At 43.3% G+C, this 19,611-nt stretch overlaps 1 protein-coding gene across 1 annotated transcript in view; it reads left to right on the plus strand.

Moving 5' to 3' along the window:
• The first annotated feature begins 2,272 nt into the window (after positions 1–2,272).
• Positions 2,273–19,611, plus strand: part of cfap96 (cilia and flagella associated protein 96) — a 30,861-nt gene continuing 13,522 nt past the window's right edge. Inside the window, exons 1-4 of the mRNA XM_078557638.1 lie at positions 2,273–2,434; positions 6,589–6,808; positions 14,466–14,603; positions 16,457–16,526. Coding sequence (XP_078413764.1) covers positions 2,335–2,434; positions 6,589–6,808; positions 14,466–14,603; positions 16,457–16,526 — 528 coding nt within the window. The 5' untranslated portion in view covers positions 2,273–2,334. The remainder of the gene's footprint in view (positions 2,435–6,588; positions 6,809–14,465; positions 14,604–16,456; positions 16,527–19,611) is intronic.

Here is a 19,611-nt window from a genome sequence, read left to right on the forward strand (position 1 = left end):
ACCTTCCCTGACTCCAGGGAATTTTGGAAAATTAAAGCTAACACATAAACCATCTCACTAGCCACTTCTGTTAAGACTCTAGGATGAAGACCTTCAGGGCCTAGGGATTTGTAAGCTCACAGCTCCAACAGTTTGCTAAGTACCACTTTCCTGATGATTGTAATTTTTCTGAGTTCCTCCCTCCCTTCCAAATCTTGATTTACAGCTATTTCTGGGATGTTACTTGTATCCTCTACAGTGAAGACCAATGCAAAATACTTGTTCAATGCATCTGCCTTCTCCTTATTTTCCATTATTAATTCCCCAGATTCACTTTCTTTAGGACCAACACTCACTTTGTTAACTCTTTTTTTATTTAAGTATCTATAGAAACTCTTACTATCTATCTTTATATTTCCAGCTGGCTTTCTCTAATACTCTAATTTTTCCCTCCTTATTAATCTTTTTGTCATTCTTTGCTGTTCTTTATATTCTGTTCAATCTTCTGACCTGCCACTCATCTTTGTGCAATTATATGCTTTTTCTTTAAGATTGATACTGTCTTTAACCTTTTTCGTTAACCATGGATGGTGTTCCCTTGGAATTTTTCTTGTTGGAAAGTATCTTTTCTCTGTATTCTGAAATATCCCTTTAAATGTTCTGCCACTGGTTGTCCATTGACCTATTTCTTAAAAACAAAAAACTACTGCGGATGCTGGAAATCCAAAACAAAAACAGAATTACCTGGAAAAACTCAGCAGGTCTGGCAGCATCGGCGGAGAAGAAAAGAGTTGACGTTTCGAGTCCTCATGACCCTTCAACAGAACTGAGTGATATTAGGAGAGAGGTGAAATATAAGCTGGTTGAAGGTAGGGGGGTGGGGGGAGAGAAGTTCGTGGGGCGGGGGTCATGGTTGTAGGGACAAGCAAGCAGTGATAGCAGCAGATAATCAAAAGATGTCACAGACAAAGGAACAAAGAGGTGTTGAAGGTGGCGATATTATCTAAACGAATGTGCTAATTAAGAATGGATGGCAGGACACTCAAGGTACAGCTCTATTGGGGGTGGGGTGGAAAGACTGACAGGGCATTAAAGGTATAGATTTAAAAATAATGGAAATAGGTGGGAAAAGAGAAATCTATATAAATTATTGGAAAAACCAAAAGGGAGGGGGAAGAAACGGAAAGGGGGTGGGGATGGAGGAGGGAGTTCAAGATCTAAAGTTGTTGAATTCAATATTCAGTCTGGAAGGCTGTAAAGTGCCTAGTCGGAAGATGAGGTGCTGTTCCTCCAGTTTGGGTTGGGCTTCACTGGAACAATGCAGCAAGCCAAGGACAGACATGTGGGCAAGAGAGCAGGGTGGAGTGTTAAAATGGCAAGCGACAGGGAGGTTTGGGTCTTTCTTGCGGACAGACCGCAGGTGTTCTGCAAAGCGGTCGCCCAGTTTACGTTTGGTCTCTCCAATGTAGAGGAGACCGCATTGGGAGCAACGAATGCAGTAGACTAAGTTAGGGGAAATGCAAGTGAAATGCTGCTTCACTTGAAAGGAGTGTTTGGGCCCTTGGACGGTGAGGAAAGAGGAAGTGAAGGGGCAGGTGTTGCATCTTCTGCGTGGGCATGGGGAGGTGCCATAGGTGGGGGTTGAGGAGTAGGGGGTGATGGAGGAGTGGACCAGGGTGTCCCGGACCTCCCAATGAACTTGGCAAAGATGTGGATATACACACACACAAACAATACAAAGAGGCTGCCACATTTCCTTATATAGCGTTATCATTGTAACGGGAATCCTCTGGGTGCAACCAAAAGGCCAAAGGGGGAGACAACATATATATTCTTTCCATCTTTTAACATGGAATAGATACATCTTTAACTTTATCAAAATGAATTCACAAATAGGGGAATTTACTGTTCAAATTAAGTAGCTATACAGTGTAAAACGATAACGTCATATTAGAGTATATTGTGTGTAGTCCTGTTACAAACCGTCCCCCCCCGCCCCGTAGCGAGCCTGTTGTAAAGCTTGTTACACATCTCCAAGGTGATGAGATTCCATAAACACTGGCCAAGTGCAGCGGAGGTCCGCGGTGTGAAATTGGCTGTCAGCTTCCCGGGCAGATAGAAAGTGATCAAGTCTTTGAAAGGGCCAAAAAAATCTAATCCATGCATTTGTAACATGTGACACAAACATAGCTAAAAGGCGATGAACAACTGTTGAGCATCATAATCAATCGCTTTTCTTCCTCCCACCCCCCTCTTTAGGATTTGCAGTTTGTGTGACTCCCAGACTGAAGGCTTTTCCCAGTCAGCTGCAATAATCCTCGGTGACGGCCCGGATTTTTACACCCAAGCGGAACCATGCCTGGGGATTCGGGAAAAACAGACATGGAGAGGGTCGGCCTCTTCCAGGAGATGAGCTATGTCACTGTTCAAGATCCATATGTCGATGCAATGCCAAGTAGGTTTGCACATCTAACAATACTTCATTTAGAACTTAATGGTGGTAAAGGGTCACGGTTCAGAGCTGAGAAGTGAGTTTTTACTGTCAATTGACGTTTTTTTTGATGTAGACATAGCCTTTTGGCAACAATCAGGAAACAGTTTTAATAACATATTCCCAGATGAACTTTTAGACAGAATAAACGTGGTACAATTTATCACAGCAACTTTTTAATATTGTAGGGAGGGCCTGAGAGTCCCTTTCGGAGTCTCACTTAGATTCGGAGCCGTACTCTGGACATAACAGGAATGAGTGACTATGACAAGTAATGTGTTCGTTAAAACAGCAATATTATTGCAAATTGCATAATGATTATAATAATAATGACAATTATAATTTTCTTTTTTATATATTAATAAGAAAAATAAGTAAAAAGAAAAGATAACTTTATTGAAAGAAAAAAAACACTTCTGATATATGTATATAAATCGGAAGAAAAGAAGAAAGACAGATTTTTCTAAAACACAAAGAATAACCCCAAGTTAGCCTGTTCCACGACAGCACCCTAAATTGGTACATACATTACCAGGTCGCTGAGCAACCTACAGGTGGGCACCACAGTTAGTCAGTCACTCCAGTCCTAGCCCTTCCTCCAATCTTCAGTGGTGACTATTCCACTACAGCTGCAGCAGCGAGTCTGCAAAGCAACGTCCCTTTAAGCCAAATTTCTGACTCCATTCCAGCCTTCCGAGTCCTTTCCCAAAACAAGTCCCAGTTCTTATAAATTCTTCTCTCAGGTACTGCAAGGCCACACAGACTTCACAATACCCAAGTTGCTTAGGCATCTTTTGATGGTATCGTCCTATCTGTCATCCTTCAAGTGTTATGTCCATCAGTCAAACTTAGGTGACCACCATAGGTTACTCATTGCCCTGGCCTGTAGCCTGAGGGTCACTGGATGCATTAAAAAAAAATAAACAAAAGACAACTTATTTTAGTATTCTAGCTTTAAGAAATGGAGAACAAAGATGTAGCCTATATACCAGTTGTGCATGGCCAGTATGAAAAAGAAAAGGTCTGGGAAAATAGGTCACTACTGATTATTATTGATTCAAAACATTCAAAACACAATCATAGCTGGGTTAAGATCAATAACACAATACAAAATAACTTTAAGTATTCACTATAGGTTTAAAATCATGAGTAAAGCAGAAATAAAATGCAAAACTACAAAATTGCAAAAATAATGGCTGCAGGCCTACAATACAATAATGCAGATTTTTCTGTGCCTTCTGAGCATGTTTTGGGCAGAAAACAGGTGCAAACCATACCAATCCAGCATTGAGACAAACTTTTGGTGCCAGCGTTTGTCCCATTGCTAAATTCATTGAGCCCATTATATGGGTGTCAGGTATTTATTAATATGTTAACGAGGGGCATAGCTACTATTTAAAGACCCCTTGGAGAAATCAGTCACCTGTGGGCCTACACCACTCAGACCTTCAGTAGTGTGCTGCAGTGAGCAAGTGGCTACTAACAGAAATAGGTCATTTAAAAATTAATAAAACTTATTTTAATACAGGGCCAGGAGGAGCAGGAGTGTTCCTTCCAGCTCTAGTATTCCTGATGGCTACAAACTTAGTGGCTTCCAGTACAAGGAGTTGTCCACTCTAGAGTTATGAACATACAAGCATACCAATTAGGAACAGGAGTAGGCCATTCATCACCCCCACCCCCCCCACCTAAAGCCTGCTCAGCCTTTCAATAAGATCATGGCTAATCTGATTATGGCCTTAACTCCACTTTTCGTTTCTACCCCCGCCCCCCATACCCTTTGATTCCTAACTCAGCTTTAAAAATATTCAATGATTCTGCCTCCACCGGTCTTTGGGGAAGAGAATTCCACAGACTAACCACCACCTGAGAGGAAAAAAAAATTGTCTCATCTCCATATTTTTAAACCGTATCCCCTAGTTCTAGTCTCTCCTGCAAGGGGAAACATCCTTTCCATATCCACCCTTTAAAGTCCCCTCAGGGTCTTATATGTTTCAATAAGATCACCTCTCATTCTTCTAAACTCCATTGGATACAGGCCCATTGTGTCCAACGTTTCCTCATAGGATAACCCCCTCATCCCATGATTCAGTTGAGTGAACCTTCTCTGAACTGCTTCTAATGCGATGATGACCTTTCTTAAATAAGGAGACCAAAACTATACACAGAACTCCAGTCGTGGTCTCACCAATACCCGATACAACTGTAGCAAAACATCCCATTTTTATATTCCATTCCCTTTGCAAAGAACGACAACATTCCATTTGCCTTCCTAGTGACTTGTTGTACCTGCATCCTAACTTTTTGTGATTCATGTTTCTGTACCTCAGAGTTCTGCAATCTCTGCCTATTTAAATAATATGCTGCTTTTTTATTATTCCTGCCAAAGTGAACGAATTCCCATTTTCCCAACATTACACTCCATCTGCCAATTTTTTGCGCACACACTTAACCCAACTATATCCTTCTGTGGACTCCTTATGTCCTCTTCACAACTTACTTTCCTACATATTTTTGTATCATCAGCAAATTTAGCAACCATACAGACCTGGCACATTCCAAGGTCCAGGACAACGTACAGAGTGATGCACTCAAATCTGAGACAGCTGCTGTTTTTGCAAAGGTTCAGTGGGGCAAGGCCACCGTTTAAGACCCTTGTGCCATAGTACAATAAGGGGCAGGACCAAGAGTAAAACTCCTTGGGCTTTGGTATCTATCAGGGACTTTTCAATGTAATGTAAATGTAGATGTAACCTACATTGTAAGTAGTGTAAAGCACCCGAGAGCACAATGTACTGTATTTAAACAAATTGATCTGTATTGCACTGTATGAACTCTACATTTTAGTCATGCAATAATAAACTTTTACAAATTTTATGAATTAAGTATATTTTTGGAAAGTATTTACGTGAGATCTGCTGCAGGCCAGGTAATTATTCAAAAATCAATCCTATTGAAGGGTGAGCAGCTCACCCAGAATATTTAGATGAAGCCCAAGACCTAATTTCAGGCTGGCCTGAGGCCTCCTTGTGAGGGCACATGCTGTTCACTTGAAAACAGGTCCAGCCTAATTTCTGCCCTAATGTTCCAAAAAGCTTCACAGAGGCACAAAGGCCCTGCCACCAGCAGCTAGCAAGTAGCATAAGGCTTCTAAACATTTCCATGGACATCAATGACCAGCTGTGGCCTGAAACTTGGCTTCATCTTCTTTCATGTATGCTGCAGTGTTGGTCTATGGCATGGTGTAGTAAAAGGTGCTGGAATAGCATGTCAGCCATCATCTGTGGAGAGAGAAATAGAGTGAACCTTTCTGACATCTGGTCATTGATCTGAAATGTTAACTCTCTTTCTTTCTCTGCAGATGCTGCCTGAGCTACTGCATATTTCCAGCATTTTCTGTTTTCATTTCAGATTCTCAGCATCTGCAATATTTTCCTTTTGTATGGTATAGCAGGGTGGTACGGGGGAATACCCTCCTCAACCTTGCCTCATACAGAGCCACTTTGACTTAACCACCCATTAAAGAGGAGGATATGTGCTGGGCTGCACCATGACTGGTCTGCAAATTTATACTCACACCTCTAGATCCATTTCCTTCCTCTTCAGAACATTTAGATGAAGCCCAATGATGAAGCCCGTCCTCTTCAGCCCTGCTCTCCAGAAGCTTTCTAAATTTGAGTCCCTCATCTTGTGGTACATTTCTTTAAATTTGACCTACAGAATTTGCCTCTCCAACCATCCATGGTGCCATCCATGGGCCCATCCATGTTTGTAGCTGTACTTGTGAATAATTATGCAAATGAGGCCATTGGCACTTGTAATTCAGGTGTTTCTTTAAAGCTGTGCTAACCAAATTAGAATTATTTGCATCGGTGGATGAAAAATGGCACCAGTTTGTTTTTGTTAATCTCAATCTCTTCATGATGTTCATTACTGTTTGTGGGATGCTGTTCTATTTTCCTTTATAACCCTCGAAAACTAATTTGTTGTGTCGAGTGTTTTGCTTCAATGGAAGTTCCAATTTAGTTTGACATCATATGGTTACTTCATATCGACGTTTTTTTCATGCATTGATGATTAATAGTGCGAACTTACTGCTTTGTTTTTTCCACTTTAAGAACCTTTCAATGAGGAGGCTTATAAAGGCAAGCAAATGTTGTTGGAAGGCACAAAGCTGAAGTCCGCCACTCAGGCAGGATACTTTGATCGTGAATTTATGCGGATCTTTGAAAAGGAAGCCTATTCAGATCGGGTTAAATTAAGAAGACAAGCGAAATTGAAGGCAGCTCAAAATAACTTAGATGGAGTCTTCTTTCCCAGTCAGGGGGGAAAGATGTGGTAAGTTTCCAAGCATCAAAATGTTACATTTTTGTGACATTACATTGGATTTCCATCACAGAAGCAGATCATTTGATCCAAATGGTCTATCCCAGTGTTTATGCTCCATATGATCCTCCTTTCACCCCTCTTTATCTAACTCTATTAGCTTAACCACCTACTATTCTTTTCTCTCTTATGTGCTTATCTAGTATTCACTTAGCTGGAGAGTTACAGTGAAGAATTGCCTGCTTCATTTGTTGGAAACTGGTTCTAAATGGCTACCTTACTAAGAAAGACTATACACTGGTGTGGCCAATGGAAAAGGTCATTTATTTTCAGTCTCCTGAAGTTTGGAATACTGTCTGAAGTTTGGCCTAACTTCTTGTTGGGCACAGTGAAGAACCTTTAGTCCTTATCTCACTACACAGTGCATGAAATGGGAGTGTTAGCTGCTTACACTGGTGGGGACAATTTTCATCACCCCATTGATGCTGAAAATCCAGGCAGTGGGCTGGTGAAAATTTTTTTGACAAAAACTTCCTGCCTGTTGCCCACCCAACTTTATTTTCAAGTGGGCCTCAGAAGAAGTGGCTGGTCCTCGATGCTATTTTTGCTGAAATAGGAAGCATGTTGAAGCTTTTCGTCTTGCACTCATCAGGACAATTTGCAAGAATTCAACATTAAGGGAAAACAGCAATTTATACTGTATGGGAAGAGAGTTCTGATATGTTGGCAGGTGGACCCTGATTCGTTGCTAATCAGAGTCCACTTGGCAACCAATCAGCACTTTCTTCTCTTACAATATAAATTCTTATTTTTACTTTATCTGGTATTCTTGCAAAGTGTCCTGATGAGTGCAAGATGAAAAGCTTCAACATGTCTCTTACCAGCAATACTCAAGTTCTGTACTACCAGACGACTAGTGCTATTTTCGTGCAGCAATGGGTAGGGTTTGTGTTGTGCATGCTCTGCAAGGTAATACTTGGCGTAATCAGCGATCCTGAAAGGGGCTGCTGCAGGTTGCTCAAAAACAGACAAGGTTTAGGTTGAAACCAGGTTCCAGAGCATGAACGCATGGCACCCGATCTCGCTCTGAAAGGGAAAAAAAATCAATTAATTAATTCAGAAGGGTCGCGACTAAAGAATCAGCTTTGGAGACCAGTGGGGGCCAGGATTTGATGCTTTTGCGACCCCACAGCATGGCACTGAAACAGAGATGCCTGCAGCTGGTTGATCCGAGCAGCCATTGTTTGAAACTTTTTCAAGGTTGCGCATGAGTGCCACGACAGCAGGAGCCCCCTAAAACAGGAAAGTGTAAGTAAACCCTTTCTCTTCAAATGAATGGTGGTGCCATCTTGAATTTCATCAACTTCATAAAGCTGAACTTTACTGTGCTTTAAAATTATTTAACCATGGATCAAAAATCCAACTTACTAAATCAGTTTGGACTCATCCAAGGGCAAATCCCAGTGGAAAATTGGGTGTGCTGGAGAAGAGATTTTTAAAACTACATCAGGTCTAAGGGGAAAGCCCAGATTAATACCTTTTCATACTGGTTTGGTGAGCCTGCTGATGACGTAATCCTAATCCTCAGCCATATTTAATGAAAGTATTAAAAACCTTTGATCAATATTTTAGTCTTCAAGTTGTGGAGTGCACAGAGCTTAAAAAAAAGCACAGAAGCCCCCCCAGCAAAGCGCTGAGAGGGAAAAAGACAATACATGAGTAAACCACGTGAGGGGTCAGAGAGGCAGGGAACTTCCCAACAGTCACAAAAATATATATTTTTGGAAATCCTGAACTGCAACAGCAGATGACAGTGCGGAGCGAGCAGCTGGCTGCAAATGAGGGAAAGCTCTCTGATGAAACCCAAACCCTGCGAAAGGAAAATTAAATGAGGTTGGAACATGTTCTTCTCAGAATTGAATTGGAAGATTTTGAGCTCAAGGTTCAAGCTGAGTATATACCCTTGAAGAAGGGAATCAACTTTCATGTACAAAAGATGTGTTTGATAAGGATAAATGACATCTAATGAGAACACTGCAATGTTGCTCACAGGAAGTAGGACACTTGAAAGAGGACTTCAAGTGCTTAAATGATAAACTTGTAGAAACAAATTCAACAAAAATAGATCTTCAGTTAAAACTAGATGAGACTTCTGATGCTTGAAGTTTTAGTAAGCATCGTGCAAAATGTCGGGAAGAGGAAAAGGAATTGCTGATTAATTAGAAAAGTTGCTTGAAAGCATAATTAACAACTAAAACTGATGAACTGCTTGAACTTCAATCCAATCTGAACAACATGAAGGATGAGATGCACAGTATGGAAGAGCAAATCCAGACTTTAAAAGCAGAAAGGTTGAATTCTACAGAACAGATTGAAGATCTAACGAAAGAATTGGAAGAGTCTAAGGACCATGGAAGAAAGATTCCAAAACGAACTGAATGCCCAGGCGAGGTTGTTAAACTTGTACAAGAGATCCGCAGATAACTTTGAAACAAAAACAAATTCAACTTACCAGAATTGTTGTGGACACTGAAGGAAAAGCTCATAAAACAAATGAAAAAGAAGAAAGTAATCAAAACTTTGACTAAAATTGTGAAACAAGTGGGAATGAACAGCCTTTTGTGGAATTGTGAACTTCCATATGCATCACAGCAAGCCGCACAACGAAAGAAGAGGGAAAAATAGCTATGGGGACGAGCGCAACATTCGTCTACCCCGGAAAAAATGAGATAAATCAACAGCTACCTATCACTAAACCTGCCAAATTGGCAGAGTGGCTCAATGCCAAGAAATGGAAAAAGAAGATAAAAAGATACCCAGATGACAGAACAACCCCCAAGTTAACAGAGTTTATCTGCATGACGGAGCCAACCACTGCTCCGACAGTATTGTGAACGGGATGTGGTCAGAGCAGTTTGCGCAAGCAAACATGGAGACCGCTTCAAGCTTGAAATTCCACAGTACACATACTGTATCCATGCACATTGTTCTTGTAGTTAATAAATAAATACAATTAACCTACTTAAGACTATGAAGATTTCTTTAAGATCTACCATACGGTATCCAACACCCTACAACAATAACCAGAGATTAAGCTGGCATCCAAATGAAGTGGGGGCCAAAGAGAGGGTCTCCAGCTCGGAAGATGAAACCTGCAGTTCAGATAAGAGAGAGAGAGAGAGCATCTCCATCTTGAGGCACCCTCTCTCCAACTTTATAAAACTTTAAATTGAAAAATGCTCTTGGAAACCGGGCCACCGTTGTGGTGGGGCAATCGCTGTACCAGGTGGTTTGTGGCAGCGATTGTGGGCAGGCAGGCAGGGAGGGCCTCAAAGCCATTCCCCACGTCTGCTGCTCCAGGAAGCTGGCCTAATCCCTGACATTTGGAGCACCCGCATACAGACTAGAAATTCCAGTCAGCCATTTAACCCAACTCCTATCCCGCTTCTGGGAAAATGGCCGGGGTGGGGTGTGTGGGTTGCTGCCGACAAACCAACATGCTGGCTGGCAGCGAGAATCTTCACGTCCACCTGCCTGTATCGGGGTTCCAAAATCCCCTGCCTAAAATATTTGTTTAATGTCTCTGCCACTTTCTCATTCCCCATGATAATTTCTCTTGTACCTGCCTCTTAAGGGACCAAATCTTAGTTTAAAAACAAAAAGCTAAAAGCTACTGCGGATGCTGGAAATCCAAAACAAAAACAGAATTACCTGGAAAAACTCAGCAGGTCCGGCAGCATCGGCGGAGAAGAAATCAGTTAACGTTTCGAGCCTTCATGGCCCTTTGGCAGAACTGGAGCATAGTTAGAAGAAGGGAGAAATATAAATTGGTTTAAGGTGGGTGGGGGGGTGGGGGGGGTGGAGAGAGACACATTGAGGGTGTGGTGTGGTGATTGTGGAGATGAGCAGATAATCAAAAGATGTCACAGACAAAAGGGTCAAAGAGGTGTTGAAGGTGGTGGTATTTGTCTGAGAAAAGTGCTAATTAAGAATGGAAAACAGGATATTCAAAGTACAGCTCTAGTGGGGGTGGGGTGGAAAGACTAAAGGTTTAAGTTTTAGATTTAAAAATAATGGAAATAGGTGGGGAAAGAAGAATCTATATAAATTATTGAAAAAAAAAGAGGGGGGGTGGGGGAAAGAAACGGGGTGGGGATGGGGGGAGGGGGAGTTTAAGATCTAAAGTTGTTGAATTCAATATTCAGCCCAGAGGGCTGTAAAGTGCCTAGTCGGAAGATGAGGTGCTGTTCCTCCAGTTTGCGTTGGGCTTCACTGGAACAATGCAGCAAGCCAAGGACAGACATGTGGGCAAGAGAACAGGGTGGAGTGTTAAAATGGCAAGCGACAGGGAGGTTTGGGTCTTTCTTGCGGACAGACCGCAGGTGTTCCGCAAAATGGTCGCCCAGTTTGCGTTTGGTCTCTCCAATGTAGAGGAGACCACATTGGGAGCAACGAATGCAGTAGACTAAGTTAGGGGAAATGCAAGTGAAATGCTGCTTCACTTGAAAGGAGTGTTTGGGCCCTTGGACGGTGAGGAGAGAGGAAGTGAAGGGGCAGGTGTTGCATCTTCTGCGTGGGCATGGGGAGGTGCCATAAGTGGGGGTTGAGGAGTAGGGGGTGATGGAGGAGTGGACCAGGGTGTCCCGGAGGGAACGATCCCTACGGAATGCCGTCAGGGGGGGTGAAGGGAAGATGTGTTTGGTGGTGGCATCATGCTGGAGTTGGCGGAAATGGCGGAGGATGATCCTTTGAATGCGGAGGCTGGTGGGGTGATAAGTGAGGACAAGGGGGACCCTATCATGTTTCTGGGAAGGAGGAGAAGGCGTGAGGGAGGATGCGCGGGATATGGGCCGGACACGGTTGAGGGCCCTGTCAACGACCGTGGATGGAAAACCTCGGTTAAGGAAGAAGGAGGACATGTCAGAGGAGCTGTTTTTGAAGGTAGCGTCATCAGAACAGATGCGACGGAGGCGAAGGAACTGAGAGAATGGGATGGAGTCTTTACAGGAAGCGGGGTGTGAGGAGCTGTAGTCGAGGTAGCTGTGGGAGTCGGTAGGCTTGTAATGGATATTGGTGGACAGTCTATCATCAGAAATTGAGACAGAGAGGTCAAGGAAGGGAAGAGAAATGTCAGAGATGGACCATGTGAAGATGATGGAGGGGTGGAGATTGGAAGCAAAATTAATAAATTTTTCCAGGTCCCGACGAGAGCATGAAGCAGCACCGAAGTAATCATCGATGTACCGGAGAAAGAGTTGTGGGAGGGGGCCGGAGTAGGACTGGAACAAGGAATGTTCCACATACCCCATAAAGAGACAGGCATAGCTGGGGCCCATGCGGGTACCCATAGCCACACCTTTTATTTGGAGGAAGTGAGAGGAGTTAAAGGAGAAATTGTTCAGTGTGAGAACAAGTTCAGCCAGACGGAGGAGAGTAGTGGTGGATGGGGATTGTTGGGGCCTCTGTTCAAGGAAGAAGCTAAGGGCCCTCAGACCATCCTGGTGGGGGATGGAGGCGTAGAGGGATTGGACATCCATGGTGAAGAGGAAGCGGTTGGGGCCAGGGAACTGGAAATTGTTGATGTGACGTAAGGTGTCAGAGGAATCACGGATGTAGGTGGGAAGGGACTGGACAAGGGGAGAGAGAAGGGAGTCAAGATAACGAGAAATGAGTTCCGTGGGGCAGGAACAGGCTGACACGATCGGTCTGCCAGGACAGTTCTGTTTGTGGATTTTGGGTAGGAGGTAGAAGCGGGCCGTCCGAGGTTGGGCGACTATCAAGTTGGAAGCTGTGGGAGGAAGATCTCCAGAGGAGATGAGGTCAGTGACAGTCCTGGAAACAATGGCTTGATGTTCTGTGGTGGGGTCATGGTCCAGGGAGAGGTAGGAGGAAACGTCTGCGAGTTGACGCTCAGCCTCCGCGAGGTAGAGGTCAATGCGCCAGACAACAACAGCACCACCCTTGTCAGCGGGTTTGATGACAATGTTGGGGTTGGACCTGAGAGAACAGAGTGCAGTGAGTTCAGAGAGAGACAGATTAGAATGGGTGAGAGGAGCAGAGAAATTGAGACGGCTAATGTCACGCCGACAGTTCTCAATGAAAAGATCAAGAGAAGGTAAGAATCCAGAGGGAGGGGTCCAAGTGGAGGGAGAATATTGGAGGTGGGTAAAAGGATCCGTTGAACGGGGAGAAGACTCCTGCCCAAAGAAGTGAACACGGAGACGAAGACGGCGGAAGAAGAGTTCAGCATCATGCCGAGCCCGAAATTAATTGAGATGAGGGCGTAAGGGTATGAAACTAAGTCCTTTGCTGAGCACTGAACCTTCAGCATCGGAGAGGGGAAGGTCAGGGGGTATAGTGAATACGCGGCTGGGGCTGGGATTGGAAGATGGGGTGAGGACGGAGGGACAAGCAGGGGTGGAGGGTCCCAGATGGGTGTTGGAGTCGATGAGTTGTTGGAGCTTGCGTTCCTTAGCACTTGAGAGAAAGAGAAAAAGTTTCTTGTTGAGGCGACGGATGAGGCGAAGAATAAAATGAAACTGGGGGCACGCGCAGCTTTGAAAAAGGGTGCGGCGGTGCTGCTGGAGGGAGAGGTCGAGTGTGTTCATATGGCGGCGCATGGCACTGAGTGTGGATCTCAGAATGCGATGGGAACAGCAGTCCGAGAAACGTTTTATGTCCCGGAGATACCTGTAATCCTGGGTGGGTTCGAAACAAGGGGGATGGAATTTCAGTTGAAATCCACGTGGGGTGAGTCGGAGACGGAGACAGTCACTGAGAAAGGAGATATGGCTGTGAAAGCGGGTTTTAGTAAACACCTTGTCAAACACCAGGAGAGAAATGGAAAGCAATGAAGGTGAGCAGGGCAGAAGAGACAGTCGGAAATCTTGTCGGAGGACAGAACCGTACTTCTTCAAAGAGGGCATTTTTTGAAGAGAGGTGGCAGTCAATCAAACACAAAGATAAAAACAAAAAGCTAAAAGCTACTGCGGATGCTGGAAATCCAAAACAAAAACAGAATTACCTGGAAAAACTCAGCAGGTCCGGCAGCATCGGCGGAGAAGAAATCAGTTAACGTTTCGAGCCTTCATGGCCCTTCGGCAGAACTGGAGCATAGTTAGAAGAAGGGAGAAATATAAATTGGTTTAAGGTGGGTGGGGAGGGGGGGGGTGGTGGAGAGAGACACATTGAGGGTGTGGTGTGATTGTGGAGATGAGCAGATAATCAAAAGATGTCACAGACAAAAGGGTCAAAAAGGTGTTGAAGGTGGTGGTATTTGTCTGAGAAAAGTGCTAATTAAGAATGGAAAACAGGATATTCAAAGTACAGCTCTAGTGGGGGTGGAGTGGAAAGACTAAAGGTTTAAGTTTTAGATTTAAAAATAATGGAAATAGGTGGGGAAAGAAGAATCTATATAAATTATTGAAAAAAAAAGAGGGGGGGGTGGCTGTCCTTTTAATACACTGGTAAAAATTCTTAAAATCTGTTTTTATATTCTTGGCTAATTTACTCTCATATTCCTATTTTTTCCCTTTTTATTAACATGTCGGTTACTCTTTGCTGGTTTCTAAAACACTCCCAATCCTCAGGATTACCACTATTCTTTGCAACATTCTAAGATTCTTTTCATCTAATAAAATGTCTTACACACTGACTTGTATTTCTTTAGGTCTGGATTGGGCAGTTACTATGGAACAATCGGTGGTTCATTCAAAGCCTTCAGTGGGGTGGGAAAGCCAAAGCCACCATTTGTTCCAGAAAATAAAAACTTTTACACTAATCCTGGAAAACGAGGAACAGGCTATGGGTAAGTTAATATCTTGTAGTGATTGAGATGTGACACAGCATATCCCTATTTAAAAATTCCAAAGCATATTATTATGCCAGCTGATCAAAAACATTTTACAATTTTTTTATCTAAAAGAGTTGTCTTCCTTCTTCCCCACCTTTCTTACCTTCTCTCTCCACCAGGCACTGCCCTGTGCTGTGATACAGTACCACAAGGAAGCTGTTTGGCGGTGAAAGGTGAAAGTGAGCAGCCAAGTTGTACCTTGTCTTTGTGATGTCCACCCACCTGCACTGTTCAGCAGACATTATTAAATGGTAATCAGGAATGGTAACCCTTATGGTAACCATTTTTCCTTCACTATCTCAGGGAGGTGAAGGCCAGTTGTAGCACTTACTGCTACTATAATTTTGAGAATGAGCTTCCCGACATCACTAGGGCTGCCTATTTTCACCTCTGTAACATTGCCCGATTTTACCCCTGTCTCAGCTCATCTGCTGCTGAAACCCTCAATCATTCCATCAGTACCACTAGACTTGACTATTCCAATGCACTCCCCGCTGGTCTCCCGCATTCTAACCTCTGTAAATTTGAGGTCATCAGAAACTCTGCTGCCATGTCTTAACTCGCAGCAAGTTCTGTTCCCCTACCACCCCATGCACTCGCTGACCTACATTGGCTCCCAGTCAAGCAATGTCTTGATTTTAAAATTCACATCCTTGTTTTCAAATCCCTCCCCATCTTGTCATCTACTCCAGCCCCTCCACGATATCTGCATTCCTCCAATTCAGACTTTTGAACATCCCAGTTTTAATTGCTTCACCATTGGTGTCCATGTCTTCAGTTGCTTAGGCCCTAAATCTGGAACTCTCTACACCTCTATGCCTCTCTACCTCAATTTTCTCCTTTAATACACTCCTTAAAACATATCTCTTTCACCAAGCTTTTGGTCATGTGATCTAAAATCTCCTGATGTGGCTCAGTGCCCTATTTTGTTTTCTAATGTTCCTGTGAAGCGTCTATGGGATGTTTCATTATGTTAAAGGCACTATTACAAATGTAAGCTGCTGTTGTTAAGAAAAATACAGACATGTACTCAGTAATGCTTACCTTATCATTAAATTTTCCCTTTGGGCTTTAGGACGTGCCGCCAGGTTCAACTGCGGGTCAAAAACCTACACTGTCCAGTCATTTATCTGTGATTTTCTCTGAATTGACCAATCAGTGGCCAGAGGGTAGGCTCACCATCCTATTAAGGATGGCGGGCAGGCTCTCAAAGCTGGTGGGCCAATAGGAGGCTATCAAGCTCGAAAGCAGGAGCAGGCTGCATTTTGCTGATGAGTGAGAGAATGTGATCCAAGATGGAAGTGGCCTCTGCCCCACCTTTTTAAAATTAAAATAGAAAATAGAATTAGCAGCCTGGTCACCATGTGTGGGGCATCCCTCTATAGGGCAGCCTGTGGCTGCAGTTGAACCCAGGCAGGCAGGGAGGATCCCAAAGCCTCCAAGTTGAGAGGCCACCTTCAGGCAGCTGCCCTTTTCCCACCTCCTCTGGGGACTTAGAGGTCAGGTGGAAAATCCCAGTCAGCCTCCAACAATAGGATTTAATTTGTTAAATTGGCTACCCTCCGCTTGCAGGCGGGTAGCTCTGCCATGCCCTCATCTCACTGAGTGAATGGCATGGGGTGGGATGAAGCCCGGGACCTGGCATGCTGGCTGGTGGTGTGAAATTCACTGGGCACCCGCCTCATCCTCACCTCTGTCAGGGCCTAAAAATTCGTCCCATTGAGTCAGACTTTAGAATCTTATGGAATAACTGAAAAGAAGGTATGGTTAACTGGAACAGGCTGTAATGTTTTGAAATAATTTTGCAGGTATCCTAATCTTACCATAGGTCCATCATACGAACACTCTCCAGATGCTTACATAGTAAAAGATACAAAGGTATGGTCAAGTGCAATGGTAATTGAAGTATTTTTACATAGAGCTACTGATAAAGGCTAATCCTTCAAAGAATTACTTTGACTTGCACTTCACGTTGAAGTAAAGGGAACAAGGTTAATATGTGCATGGTGTGTTACCAGAATCTCACTAAAGCGTATCATATAAATAGATCATTTCTTTAGTGGCTTCCACCATCAAATCTACTTCACCTAAATGACTTAAAATTAAAACTGCCAAGGACAACAGAAAACTATTTAGCCTACCAATGTTTGTTACTTTAGTACTCTAGAGACACCCAAATGCCAAGTGTCAGGTACTGAAATTCTGACATTGCCATTTTTCCATTAGGACTCAGCAGAATGGGTCTTCTGCCCTCCTTTAGATTGTGACATTGAGCCTGCAATAGGAACATGAATACTGGATAAGCATCACAGTCATTGAGGATTATTTTTGTGGGGTCACAAAGAAGTCCAATGTCACCGTCAGTACCAATATCTGAAAAGGATGCAATACAATACAGCTCTGCCTAGAGTGAGTGGTAGCATTACAAACAATTATATCCATCCCCCCTTGCACTTCTGTCTTTTTTTTGGGGTTATGTGGAACATTCCATGTTCCATGGGGAGGTGGCGGCATTGTCACTGGACTAGTGGTATTGTCACTGGACTAGTATTCCAGAGACCCAGGGTAATGCTCCTGGGTTCGAATCCCACCACAGCATATGGTGAAATTTGAATTCAATAAAAATCTGGAATTAAAAGTTTGATGATGATTCATCATCTGACAATTGTTGTAAAAACCCATCTGGTTCACTAATGTCCTACATGTTGACGCCAGACCCACAGCAATATGGTTGAGCAAGAGTAATTCACATCAGGCAATAAATGCTGGCCTAGCCAGCGATGCCTGCATCCCTTGGATGAATTTGACAAAAGCCCTACTCAGGCCCCTCCCCCAACTCTTTTTCCACTATATTGGTGCCATTTCCTGCTCTCACCTGGAACTGGAAAACTTCATCAACTTCGCTTTGCATAGATTGCCTACTGTAGTATAAGGGTCTGGCACATAAAGGAACTGAATACAGTACTGCCCACACAGTGATGTAAGATAACACATGACCTGCACCTAGGGGTTAGTGTGGTGTTGGATAGAGCCATGTGTAGAAGCAAGCATGGAGACAGCTCCTATTTTGGACCTTTACTGTATCTGTACTGGACCTTCACTATATACCTATGTATATAGTTTCTAGTAGTTAATAAATACCTACTGTTGAACTATTACCTTAAGAAGACCCTACTGAACTACACCCAAAACCTTACAACACCTACTAATATTCATTTTAAGCCCACCAACTCACACAGCTACCTTGACTACACTTGCTCACATTCTGGCTCCTGTAAGGACTCCATTCCATTCTCCCAGTTTCTCCATCTCCATTGCATCTGTACTGATGATGCAACCTTCCACAACAGGAAGAGTCATATCGGACTCAATGTTAATTCTGTTTCTCTCTCCACAGATGCTGCCAGGCCTGCTGAGTATTTCCAGCACTTTCTGTTTTCATTTCAGATTTCCAGTATCCGCAGTATTTTGTTTTTATTGCCTGACCTAAGGTAAAATGGCGGTCTTCTTTCCTGAAACTATTATAGTGAGGACTTTGAGTTAGTGGCTGTTCTGACTTGGTATAAAATCTTCATGCCTGCAGCTAATTAAAGCTGCCTGAGTTCATATTTAATTACCACTTTGAACTTTAACTGCATTGACCACAAGTTACTGTATAACCAAATACAGTCTTCCGTGAAAGATAGGAACTTCTATCCACCTGTAATATACGAAAGCTTGCACAAAGTTGTTACGATCCCTGTAGCGACTGATAACTTTAAAAGAAAAGTTGCGTTTCCGAAATAACCCAACAGAAGAAACTGATGGATATGATTTCACTTTTTAGAACTTTTACTGTAACAAACCAAAACCAACAAAATTCAAACGTTAATGAACAAGCAAATGATATTTCAAATAAAAGGTTTAGTTCACTTTAAATAGTCAATACAACAAAGATACATCATACAAAAGCACACGCATTACTCCCTCAGCATATATGGCATTGAACTCAGCTACTGAGTCCCACAGCTCGTGTGGGAACTCAAAATTGGGTGGGATGGCAGAAGGGGTATATGCATGTCGCCTATTCACCCCCCTGCCCAACGTGCCATGGCGGCCTGCCTGCAGGCTCATGCTGAGACACATAAAGTAGTGTTGTGGCTTCCCAGACCAGCAGAAGTGGGCTCACCCCTGACTTTCCAGCCGCTGAATGGAGCCACCATCTACGCAGTAAACCCTAGCCAACTTTCAGAAAAAAGATATAAAGCATTTAATTAACTCAAAAAAGGTTTTTGGAAAAACATGCTTTGTCTACTATATTTTCCAGATATTGAAATTTCTAACATCCAAAATTATGTTTTAAATGCAGTTGGAAGTCTTACAAAATATATATTTCATAGCAGTGTGATTACATTTACAAATTTAGTTGTCTTTTACGTCAATTAATGCCTTTATTAAATGTTTAGTTGAAGGCCTTAATTGCTCCCTGATCTTGGGCTCTAACTGGTCTACTAAGCCCCCAGTATGGGAGGCAGGAAACAGATGAAGATTTCTGGCCAGAAAGTAGTCACCCATCATATTTGGAAAGGAAAATAATAGGCCTTCTTTACTCGCATCTGAAACAGTTATTAGACCCTTTGTGTATTTGAATAAGGGGCCTAATGCCCCACAGGAGGCTCCGTCAGCAGGCTTGGCTTGCCCTGAGTCAAGTCACAATGGAAACCAGGCCTTGGAATCACCTGCAACCTTCAGGTAAGTTTTTAAAAAATATTTATTTACCTGAACATGAGATCTGGGGGAGCATAAGTGCTTCTCTTGATCCCTCATTTAACCCAGCCCCTTCTCAATTGTTTCTGCTCCCAATCCTCAACCCCAGCCCACTTTACCGTCCCACAATCTGACACCACAATTTCTAGCCCCATGATTCTAGAATCCCTAACTTTTTCGGATCCTGAAAACCTCTCCCCCTGACCCCACCACTATC

This window comes from Cetorhinus maximus, chromosome 2, assembly GCF_964194155.1.
Source record: "Cetorhinus maximus chromosome 2, sCetMax3.hap1.1, whole genome shotgun sequence".
NCBI lineage: Eukaryota > Metazoa > Chordata > Chondrichthyes > Lamniformes > Cetorhinidae > Cetorhinus > Cetorhinus maximus.